A 12,067-nucleotide genomic window follows, 5' to 3' on the forward strand; every position below is an offset into this window, starting at 1 on the left:
TACAAAACTTTGATATAGCGCTTCTGATTTCAAGTAAAATAGTAAAAAAAATAAATCCTAATGTCATAAGTAAAGTGCAGATGCCATAGCTCAGAACCATATGGTGGGTGACAAGGGTCTTGAGCAAGATCTTATTTATGAAACTCTTTGCCTTCTAAATTCTCATAAGGGCACATGAGAAAGATGAGCGGACCAAATTAAAGTCCTCCTTTCCCTCTACACATTCCCTGAACCAAAAATCTTCATGATGTCACTGTATATCATATTCAACATATACACAGCTTACTGCAGTTTCTCATGCCTGCACTCTATTCTCAACATTGGCACCTGCAGGTTAAATGAAAACAATGATAAATCACCACAAAGAATATGATGAAGTATGACTCTGAAGATAATGTCTCTTTTGTCTTCTTCTTACACACACTGTCATCTGTACATGGCCCAGGGTTGAAATACCTAATCATCTTGATATATTACCCCAGGTCCAATAAGCAAGTCATCTCATAAACTTCTAAAGAGAAGAATGATAGATTGGTAGATAATTGAGAATGGGATATGCAGTACATGGTCGAGTTAGGGCAATAAGAAATCCCATGGAAGAGTCCAGTACAAATTCAATTGATGATACTTGCACGGCATACCGCTTCAACAAGAAATGAAGGTTTACATTGTGAATACAGTGAAGATGTAAACCAGCAATTGGGAACTGATGTGATAAAGAATCTTGGATATTTCAATACTATCATTTAAGACCGACGAACATCAACATAACTCAAGAATCCCGCCTTATCCGCCCATCCAATCTTGGTAGTTTGTTTCATCTTACAAGCATTTGAAATCATCTCTGCACATTCCCCAAATGGGTCCCTGTCCTTTTGATCAGATGATACCACGAATGGTCCGGATTTGGGATACCGAACCGTAAATGTACGTGGGGAGATTCCAGGAAGTAGGATTGGACAAAAGTTCGCACGAAGGATGTGGATCAGGTTTGAGAATGGGGAAGGGATTGGACATGTGATTGATGGGCGGAAGTGAGTAGGACTTTCGTGCCTGTAGCACATTGGAATTCCATCAATTGAAAATCATCAGAGGGGAACGAATGAGTAAAGGTAGGAGGATCTCACTTAAAGCCGAGGCAAAAAAACCTGATGTCCTGACGATGCGTTCCTCGAAGCTTGGCAGTCAATTTGACAAAGCGCAAGATAGCTCGATTATTTGATGTGGTAGCCTGGTTTTGAAAATGCGCGCGCGATGGACAATTGCAATTTCTTTTAAATCAGCACTAGACCTGAATACTGGCCTCTCAAGTTCATAACCTCTTATGAGAAATTCACTGAACTTCTGGGAATACGACCACTGGTTGACTAGAGATCTTCGCCCTTAGAACCCATTCAGATAATGTTCTAGGCATCTTTTCTGAAGCTTCGGTGTGCTCATCGCTGGCGGATGGGGGATGTCCAGATGTGGTGATCAAACTTAGAATAGATCGAGCGCAAAACCCGTGAATTGCGTCATGATCTTGTTGTGGCTGTGAGCTTGGACTGGGAATGATGAAAATCGGATCAAATCTGTTTTGAATTGGTAAACATCAGCAAAGATAGATGCAAAATGGATGCTGTAGGAAAATGCAAAGAGTAGCAACTCACAGGTACGCTAGATAGATTATGTCAACGTAGCTGCACCAATTAACTACGATCACGTCGCCAGGTCCGACTCGAGACCTAGTTGGGCTGGGCAGAATTCAAACTCTCAGCATCTGTTGTGGTTGTAGTTGTAGTAGGAAGATCCCGTTCACGATCGAGCATAGTAATGACTGACATGCCTCTGAGACTCGAGAATGGACTATCCGCAGGTAGGCGAGTGAATCCGAGTAGGTAAAGAGCCATCCTCCCCAGGATACATGACAACCATGACCTAAAAAATTTCCACAAGCCTGGGGAGGTGATCTATCATGAAGGTAGCGAAGTTTACGAGGGTGTCAGCGCTGAACGATCATATCCGTTGTTAACCCAGAAGAAGAGGTGTAAAGATTTGACTTGATTTAAAGATCTTATCTTACCAATCGTTATCCGAGTAACAAGATTCCAAAGACTTACAAACATAGGATTCAATGCTTGATCAAGAATAAGATAATTGAGGGCCAATCCGACCAGTGAGATCGTTCGTAGAAATGCCAACACGTAAAATGGTATGCTCAATAGAGCTGGATGCCTGAAGTTGGATAGAGGTGGTGGCGGATAAACAAATGGTGCAAGACCTGTGGATGGATCCTGTGAAGCGACTCATCGAATAGAAGGGAGCGATGTGATTGAGCCTAATAGTTGGTGAAGACGGAAGAGATAGAATAGCAGTCAAACGCACTCTCCAATTCGAGAATTTCTCCATGCTATTTTGGGAATCGAAGTGAGGATGAAGGTCGTTCCGATGGGGCGTTCGACCAGATGGGTGAGAACAGGAGAACCGATTGTCGCCCTCAACAGAATTCTGCTGAATACTTACAAGCAAGTCAGATCGAGTGAGAATCGGTTGAGTGGAAGTTAGTGGAAGCAAAAAAGTTGACTTGCAAAATTCCAAATTGTCACTCCCAAAGAAAACCTGACTGCAATCACAAAGGGAAGAACACATACATAAGAAAGGATACACTAATTCAATTCATGATATCATCCATGGACAGTTCTCCTCTGTGGAATGAATCATCAAATTGGCCACATTCAAGCGTAAAATTCAACAATTGAGATGCTTCTCAGAGTGAAGATACGGTCAGTCACTCTTCATGGGAAAAGGCACGTGTTTATCCTCCGGGCCAATTGGGATCACTCGAAGAGATTTATGGACATCCTTCTCATTGTAAGAAATGCTGGCCGCAGAAACCACGTGATGTGTCTCTTGCTTCTCATTGGCAGGTGATACATGCATATCATCTGGAGATGTTTCTCAATGCCCACATATCTCGCAATGCCATTCTGACACGGATATACCCCACTGCACATTTCTAGTGTGGTTCAATCAGATAGATGGACATTTTGCCTTACAGTAAGCCAGACCCAAACTCAAGTGGGCTCTATTTCAAGTACTGCGTGGTCAGAGAAATGTGTCACATCTTTGGAATTTGACTCAAGCGTGCTTACTCGGCAGTTTCAACCTTTTCTTTCCAAACACATGTAATGATGAGTTTAAAAGTGATAAGAAGAAACTTGTAAGATGTATTCAATGACACAGAGACAATCCATTGGAGAGTCTTGGCTGCAGAAGAGCATCAATATTATGATCTCAGAGCTTGTGCATGTCAGAGGCTCTGGACATGAAGTGATGTAGTGTAAGACAAAGTGGGCACAAAAGTTTCAAACTTGTCAGATCCATTCTATGTGCAAATAATTTGCTTAAATTGGTGATCAGAGATACATACATTTGTTGATCAAGAGCTTCTATCATCATTTATCTCCTGAAATATTTCCACTATGAGGAGCTGGAGATTTGGGATTCGATATTTACATGCTTCAGCATTGATAATTTGCACTATTCCATTTATTAGATCTTTCACCAACCCTGAAGATGTTATAGATATAAAGATGGTTGAAAGCTCTGACCAGGAAACCAAGGCTTTATCACAGCAAGACGGAAAACACTTGATGAAAATTCATGACCAAGAGATTGATCAAGTCTTGGCTCCTGTTGATGAAGATACAGGTGCAGAGACTTCAACTTCAACCAACTATCTGCTATCAGCCTATGCCCCAGAATTTGGTCCATCAAAGGCCTCCAACCCAAGGAATACCCCTAAAATTCAACATTCTGCCAGTCAACAATTTGGTTCAAATCACCCACATGGTATAATTATGATTCTGAATGATGCTTAGATAAGTTGTATTGAGGACCCCTTCTTTTCTTTCCTTATTGCCATGCAAGATGATTTACAGGGATCAAACAACAACTATGCTCATTGTCATGAACCTGTGCGGGGAGTAGATGTTGAGAATCATAGTTCTATTTTCCCAATCAACGCGCAAAATGAGGTGATGGATTTGAAGGCAATTCCAACAGAAAAAGGCATGAAGATCCAAGAGAGGCATAAAGGCTCAGCCTCCACAAAAGAAACCTCGAGGTGACCACATTTAAATTTGCATCACTAAAATGTACAAGACACTTATTTCAGAATACTTTGCTGGTAGTAAAAATCAATATAAATTGGTGCAAGCAGACACAAGGCCCTCTGAACCAGATCCAATTGCTTTAAAAGAAGGGACTCTGTAAGTGATCTCTTTGAAACCTGAAGTTGAAATAAAGGGATAGGATCAAGACTTCTTTTTGAATGATTAACAGGAACAATGAAGGTGCTTCCAACCAAGTTAAGGAGACCTCCAACATTGAGAATAGCTACTCTCATCGTCTACAGAAGAACTTGAAGCCTGGAAATTTAAGGATAGAACAAGTCAAAGAAAAGGAGAACAAGAAAATTTGGTCAGGAAAGAAACCACCAATCACCATCAAGACACAAACAGAGTCATGTCTAGGCCAAGGCACCGTTCCAGTGTTACCAGGAACCCCAATTTCGGATTCCTGGAGATCCAAGTTGGTACTTGAGAAACAGTCATTTATGGAGTCACCAAAGGAAGTCAAAATTGAGAGATCAAGCCCCAGAGAAGATCCTCATGGACATCAATCCAGTGATAGGGTGGAGGAAATTATTTCACAGAATAAAGATGATTGGATCATCCCCAAAAAGATCTTCAAGAACAGTCAAGTTAGGAAAGTAGATACATCCCAAGAGGCCATTAATTTGATCACTGAGCTGCCAAAGGTTCATCATGAGCCTTCTTCAGATTCTATCAATTCACTCGAAGCTTTAAAAACATCATCAAAAAGATTACAAAATTCAAGTAAAAAGAAAAAGAAAAAGAATGATACAAGCTCAAAATCAAATTCAAATGCTGGTAAGAAAGGGAAAGCTGGTAAAGATATTGATGAAGATTGGGATACAGACTTATTGAAAGCCTTGAAAGAAACATCTGCCTCTGATGAAAGGAAAGAAACAGAGCATGAAAAACTTATCAAGAATCTTCAAAAGAGACTTCAAAGTATCTTTGTTTCCGATGATAACCGCAAGATTGATGTTCCGTCTTCAAGCAGCCATCCGTCGTATCGCAGTCTGATGGAAGAGTTTCTTCGCGTGGAAAACCATACACCTCTCTTGGAGCTAAATTTGAAGTCTCAAACAGTCAAAACCCTTCGTGAAGCTGAGCTTGAAGCGAAGTTGCGAACACCACACATGAACGCGTACTGGTTACAGACTATTGAAGACATATTGGCCGAGGAACTCACGTCGGTTGAACGTATTGAAAGAATTCGACGCCAAAAGGCATTCTTTTTGCAATATCTTCTCATAAAAGACAGCGAAATATTCAAAGAAAAGAAAGACATGTGGAGCCAAGAGGCAAGACAAGTAGCTACTTTGTTGCATTATGAAAACCCGTTTGAATTGTTCCTTGACACTACAAAGGAGGAAATTGAGTTTCTCAAACCCCATCTCGAGCTTATGGCCGCTTCTGAGCATGAACTCCTAGGTCACTTATCAAAAGATTCCCTCGGCTTCCGACGTAGCATGATATTTCTGCGTATCCAAGAGCTGGAGACACCAAGTCCTCATGGATTTTTTGGTAAAAAATTTCTGGAGGCAGCCTGCCAGCAAGCTTTCCACATGCCTATGTTTCGCCAAATCGAGATTGCTTTGGAACTTTCAGCACCAGAAGTATCTTGGAAAGGGCTAAGCGATGATGAGTTGGAGAAAAAATATTTTCAGATGTTGAATGCCTTAGCTGGAATGCCTGGCCAGCTACTGAGCTCGCCTGGAAACTCTGAAGCGGAGCTCTACTCTCAAGCTGAGTCCAATTGGATCAACTCTCATGCTGCACAGTTACTCAGCATTGATCCTGAACTTTCACAACGCGTCTTCAATCGCTTCAAGTCGTTACTTATGGCTTTGAAAGGAAACAAGATAAGACCTTTACGTGCAATATGGAAAGACTCAGAAGGTTCATCACTTCTAGAAATGAATGAAGAACTCATTTCGCGCGATGAAGCCCTGGCAGCGACCTATGTAGGTATCACATTATCTGGTATAGCCAGGCTTAAAAATTTGCTCAGAGCTAGAAATATTGGTGTTCAAGGTAATCATAGGCCATTTATTCACTTGACTAAGTCACTCAATTGTAGAGAGGGGTTGGCAGAATCCTTGAAGATCTACTACGAGCTTTTGGGCATAAAATTGTTTTTCAAGGACTAGGTCTTCTGAATTTGTACCAAGGATAGAAATTGAGCAACTGATCGTACCTTTCTCATGTCAGTTCTGCTACCTTACAAGAAAAAGACAAGAAGATGCGTGCAGGGTGTGCTCGATTTTTTTCTTTGTTCTGTCTGTTTCATCTTTCTTTCTTAAATCCTAAATACGTTATCTTGGTAGATTCTTTGAGTTCTAGTGGCGAATGTGGGGTGGGCCATCGTCCAAAGATATGTAACAGCCTCTCTGCGTACAGGTGGGCTGATATTGATATTTTCAATGTTGACAAATATGTTGACACCCATCCTACCATCCTTCATTCTGAATTGTCTGTAAAAAGTGAAGTCTTCTCTGAGTGTCATCTTTAGACCATGATAATTCATCTACTCACAAGATTATGAATGAAAATAACAGTCAGTTGCGAAAATATTCCACTTTCGAAAGTGGCTCTTGTTGTTCTCATTTTTTTGGCTTCTTCCAAACAACTGAAGGTATTCGATGATTTCTTTCCTGGGAGTTGGAACTCGTTTTGACAAACGGGAATGGTAGCAGGTGAGGAAAGGTTTAGTTACAGATGAGAAATGACATCAGAATGAAGATGGAAAGACCTACGTTAAGCTATCTAATAAGAGAAGAGTGGAAATCGAATCTCATAGAAGGGTAGTCATTCGTGAAGTATTGGAGAGCGCATTGGTTCTTTCCAGATTTTCCTCAATTGATTTTTGTTATCTTTTTACTATCATCCAAATCCATTATCAACAAAAAATTTAAGAGTGTATCTAATACTGTTACAAAATTTTGTTGTTATATATCGTTTTCTCACAAAAAGTACAAAAATTTTAATTATATTCAAGAAGTTCTTCGTTCTTAAACTCATACTTTATCATGCAACATGTTGCGAAGGTTATCAACGACCAGACTGCTAAATTTGACGCCATCGATGACCTCCTCATTAAATATCATAAATCGGGAGGAAGTAACAAGTACGATATGCGCTGGCTCCGCGAGCAAGTCGCTTCGTTTTTCTCTCCTTCCAATCCGAACTTCATCTACCACTTCTCAGCTGTGGCGAGAAACGCCATCCAGTTCGATGTGGGAGCCAAACGCCCAGTTTATACCATTTCAGGTAGAGAGGCCATCATGCCGCCTCCTGGCGAAGCGCTTTCCTGCGAACCGGTCGTCCTCGATCCTTCTTGGTGGCCTAGGGATCTGGAAAGCGAGCTTTACTCAGCACCGAAAAGTTTCGTATTCCAACCTCCAAACTCGAAGGAAGATAATCTCGTCGTTGCTTCGGGTTCAGGATTAAACGCCGTCATTAATACGGCAGAAGCCTTCGACCGCAAGCCATCGGTTTTTCTTGAACCTCCTCTTTTGGAACGTATCCTTCCAAGAGGTACAATCGGACCTGAGGATATTTCCCTCAAGTCTTTATCATCGCATTCCGTCTCTTCAAGACGATCTCGCCATTGAAGTCCTTGGCGTAGGCGTTCTCGGGGCAAAGCTTCAGCTGCGCCTCCGAATCTTTCACATCGTGAAAGAATACCTCCCTTGGATCTTTCCAAGAACCAAGGTCGAGAAGAAAATCTTCATCAAGATTCAATCCTCGAGAGGATTTATTCTCGACCCCTATCTCGCCCCCCTCTTACTCGTCATCAAGAAAAAGGCAAAGGCCGCGAACGACCTCCTTCCCCTCCTGTACTTCACGAAAGAAGTTCTCATCGCAGAAGGAGTAACACACCTCCTTCTCCTCCGGAGAGCCGAAAACGTCGACGGGACCCGTCATCATCTCCTTCCAGTCGAAGTAGTTCGTCTCGTTCTTCTTACGACAGTCACGATCAAGCCTCTGATCATAGTCGAACTAGAACTACTTCGCCAGTCGCCAGAGAATCTGCTTTGGCGCTTCTCTCGGTTCCTATCGAGAAACTCAAGAACCGTAAAGCTAGTGCTATGTCACTTATCATTCAGAGCATGGTCAGGGAGTATTCTCAACACTCTAAGAAGGCCTTGTCTCTATATAACACAGGACCAAACAAACCACCTGGTTTCCCATCATCGATGTCTAAAGACTTACTGGAATACAAGTACATCGAGATTGAGAAACTGTTCGGCGAAATGTCTTCTAAACCCTCTTCAGAAACATTCATCTTTAGCAAGAAATCCAAAGGCTTGGACATTCGCGGTGTTGTTGATCCAAGAGAAATCGAAAATATGTCGGATTTTCTTCAAATACTGGATATTCTCAGAGACGCTTACCACGCAGCTTTCTCTCCAGCATCCGACTCAATCGATGATTACTTTGATTACATCAAAAGTCTCTGCAATTGGCAAGAAGAATGCGATTGGAGGAACGTTATGGAATTCGACGGTGTTCTTCGTCGCAAGTTCTCTGAATACACCTGGATTACTTTTGGCGACTACAAAGCTCCTGAACTCAGGCGTTTGGAAGCTCGCAGCCTTAATCAACCAGCTACTCTTCCTGAGTATGTACCTCAAGCTTCTTCTTCGAAAAAATCTAAGCAGCCTGCATCGTCTCAAGCCCGTCCGTCGAAAGAGCAACCAAAGTCGAAAACCAAAACAAAGAAGACCAAGAGGACTTCATTCGACTACCCTCTCAAGGATTGTGCGGGCGAGCCTTTATCTGGCCAGCCTTGCAACTTATGGAACGCTAATGTATGTCCATATTCCGACGACGACTGCAACCGAGCGCATCACGTATGCAACAAGCTGGGATGCGAACTTGATCATAGAGGAGGCATCGTCCACAGACGTGCCTAACGCCAGGAAGTTCTTACAAAATCTGGAGATTGACTCTCTTTCAGAAGGCTTCTCTGCTTCGGTTAATTTTTCTCTTACGGCAGATCCAATTCCTTCCGCTCCCCCTCTAGAGTCAGACGTGTTTGCAGCACAAGCTATTAAAAGACGACCTGACATATTCCAGATTCATACCCCTATCAACGTCAGACGCCTTAAATTCCTCCTCAAAAATCACCCAAACCAACCGTTCGTAGAGTCCGTCATCTTAGGTCTAACAGAAGGTTTCTGGCCAGTTGCCGACAAACCATCAGACTCAACTGCGCAGTACCCAAACCACGTTTCAGGACCCAAAGACTTAGCTGTTTTGATCAAGACTCGAGACTCGGAGATGTCTCTAAAACGTTACTCTCCACCTTTTAAAATTCTACTGCCAGGCATGAAAGTCTCACCGTTATGCTTGGCCACAAACCAAACTTCGGGCAAAGTACGGTTGTGCACAAATATGAGCTATGGTAAACCATCTCCCAATAGTCTCATTCAACGGGATAAGATTAAGCTTAAGCTAGACACTATAGCCTCTTTCATACCTTTCCTACTCTGGCGTCATCACTTCAACAAGAAGTCTCTCATTTGGAAGTCAGATGTAGATTCTGCGTTTAGAATCCTACCGGTGTCACGACAATGGCAATACAGACAGGTTGTATCCATTGACAATGCCTATCACGTGGATCGCTGTGTAAATTTCGGCAGTGCAAGTTCTCCACATCTCTGGTGCTGTTTCTTCTCTTTGATTCTTTGGATAGCGTATTACGAATTCGAAATCACTGAACTAAACGCATATATGGACGACTCGTGGGGAGTAGGAGCCCCCACGGACATGGTCACTTTCAAAAATCACAAAATACCCCTCAACCAAGCTAAGTTCCTTGAGCTGTTTGACTTTCTGAACATTCCTTGGAACTGGAAAAAACAAGTCTTTGGAGCGCAGTTGGATGTCATCGGTTTCAAAATCGACTGCGAAGTAATTTCAATTGCTTTACCCGACGAAAAACGACTAGCTCTGGTCCTAGCCCTACGGGCCTTTCTTCTTCCTAGATCCCAACCTCTTGTTGCCTGGCAACGAATCACGGGTTGGGCAAATTGGGCCATTAACACCTTCCCCTTAGGAAGGTGGGCAATTCAGTCGTCATGGGACAAGATCACCGGGAAAACATTAAGAAATGCACAGGTCCCAAGAAACAAGATGGTCTTCGAAGACCTTTCTTGGCTGGCTGACGCTCTAGAACTATGGACAGGACGACTTATCCTCAACACCCTCTTCTGGAACCTCGAACTAGCAGACCTGACGTTTTTCGTGGACGCCTGTACCACGGGAATTGGAATTTGGTGTCCCAAACTCCACAAAACTTGGAGTCAAGTCATTCCTCCCCCGTCTCGAGCAATCTATTGGGCCGAATTATGGGCTGTAATATCAGCAATCAAACTAGGTTTGGAAAGGAAAGCTCATCGAGTAGTGATTTTTTCCGACAACGAGTCCGTAGTAGGTTTCTTCAGCTCTCACAAACCAATCGACTCAGTACGCGTGTTATTCAGGCACGCCGTAACGATCATGCTTCATGAAAACATGGACGTTAAAGTGAGACACATTGCAGGAGACCGAAACAGAATCGCCGATGCTTTGTCAAGGAGATTACAAGATTGTAGTGAGCTGAACCTTCTTCGCATAACTAATGAAATCCTTCCTCAAATAGACCCAGCTCTAGACGGTGGTATCAAGTATACGTCCCGATATTTCAACAATCTCAAATTCGATGCCGAAGGCAGTCAAGAGCAAGGCAACGCCTCTATCTTTCTCTGAAAGAGAAAGTATCAACAAAGCAGATTTAGAGAGACGTCTCGAACCTTCGTCCGTAGCGAAATACGAGTCAGGAGCTCGCCGTTTCATAAGATTCTGCGCTGACCAGGAAATCCCGCTGTGGCCAGATGAAACCACACTAGCACACTTCGTTTCTCTACTGTCCTGTGAGCTCCAACCAACGACTATCAACAAGTATCTAACCGGTATGGTCTACTCCTTCCAAGACCAATTCCCTTTCGTTGTGGAAGCACGACTCTCTAAGAGAGTCCGGAATTCGATTCAAAGTTGTCAGAAATTATTCTCGGATCCCATTAAGAGAGCCTCACCTATGTCGCTAGCAGATGTTCAATTATGTGGAAAAACCTTTAACTCAACATTCGATGACATGTTATTCAACACAATCATCGGTCTAGGTTTCTCAGCGCTACACCGCTTAGGAGAACTCACCAATCCAGACACTGTGAAGCTCCGAAATCCACGAAAATCGATCAAACGATCTTCATTGCTCATTTCAAACTGCGGAACGATAGCAACCTACATCTTACCATACCACAAAGGCGATCCCAAATACTTAGGGAGCGAGGTAGCCATCGTGAACCGCTACAATGACCCATTCTGCCCAGTGTTAACCCTTCTAACTTACACCATCAACCGAGACAAATGGTTTCCAGCAACATCAGAATGGCTTATTCGAGCGAATGGAACCGTCCCAACAAGGTCCTGGTTTATCAGTAGATTAGACTCAATCTTCAATGGAGCACGTTCAGGCCATTCCTTAAGATCAGGCGGAGCAACAGCCCTGGCGCAGGCAGGACTGCCATTCGAAACCATTCAATCAATAGGTCGATGGTCAGGAGAAGCATTTAAACTATATGTCAGAGGTCATCCAGTGATGAACACCTTTGCAGCAAGAAAGCATATGCTATCCTCAGGCGCGACTTTGGGAGAGCAAATCTCGTTTCCTGGCTCCTCTTGTGAGTCCAGTTCAATCTACACAGATTATTCGTCTCGCACAGGCCTGACTTGAGTTTGTTTTGCAGCCAAACGCGCTTGCCGTGGTCTGATGCAATAACAACTTTTGTTTTTAAGCTGAATACGAAACAAGCGTAGGTAAGTGGTTCTAACCGCTATTCACCAAATAATACACGCTGACTCTTGTGATTTCCCTAGCTCAATGC

The 12,067-nt window shown here is 42.9% G+C and overlaps 3 protein-coding genes across 3 annotated transcripts; 2 read left to right on the forward strand and 1 right to left on the reverse strand.

Annotated features, from left to right (window-relative positions):
• Positions 1–615: 615 nt before the first annotated feature.
• Positions 616–2,605, reverse strand: MELLADRAFT_73615 (uncharacterized protein; the record flags this gene model as incomplete). Its single annotated transcript, XM_007418284.1, has 8 exons — positions 616–1,053; positions 1,128–1,231; positions 1,343–1,571; positions 1,650–1,733; positions 1,822–1,949; positions 2,100–2,273; positions 2,365–2,490; positions 2,568–2,605. The coding sequence occupies 7 exons, from the start codon at positions 2,386–2,388 to the stop codon at positions 747–749; spliced, it is 1,050 nt and encodes a 349-aa protein (XP_007418346.1).
• An 856-nt stretch (positions 2,606–3,461) lies between these two features.
• MELLADRAFT_69366 (uncharacterized protein) lies at positions 3,462–3,860 on the forward strand (the record flags this gene model as incomplete). The annotated part of the gene is made up of 1 exon (XM_007418279.1): positions 3,462–3,860. One exon carries the CDS (start codon positions 3,462–3,464, stop codon positions 3,858–3,860), a length of 399 nt encoding a protein of 132 aa, XP_007418341.1.
• Positions 3,861–4,134: 274 nt separating this feature from the next.
• MELLADRAFT_113603 (uncharacterized protein) lies at positions 4,135–9,052 on the forward strand (the record flags this gene model as incomplete). The annotated part of the gene is made up of 5 exons (XM_007418301.1): positions 4,135–4,250; positions 4,324–6,219; positions 6,284–6,339; positions 7,341–7,701; positions 7,762–9,052. The coding sequence occupies 5 exons, from the start codon at positions 4,135–4,137 to the stop codon at positions 9,050–9,052; spliced, it is 3,720 nt and encodes a 1,239-aa protein (XP_007418363.1).
• Positions 9,053–12,067: the final 3,015 nt, after the last annotated feature.

Source organism: Melampsora larici-populina (genome assembly GCF_000204055.1).
Source record: "Melampsora larici-populina 98AG31 unplaced genomic scaffold MELLAscaffold_88, whole genome shotgun sequence".
Taxonomy (NCBI): Eukaryota; Fungi; Basidiomycota; class Pucciniomycetes; order Pucciniales; family Melampsoraceae; genus Melampsora; species Melampsora laricis-populina.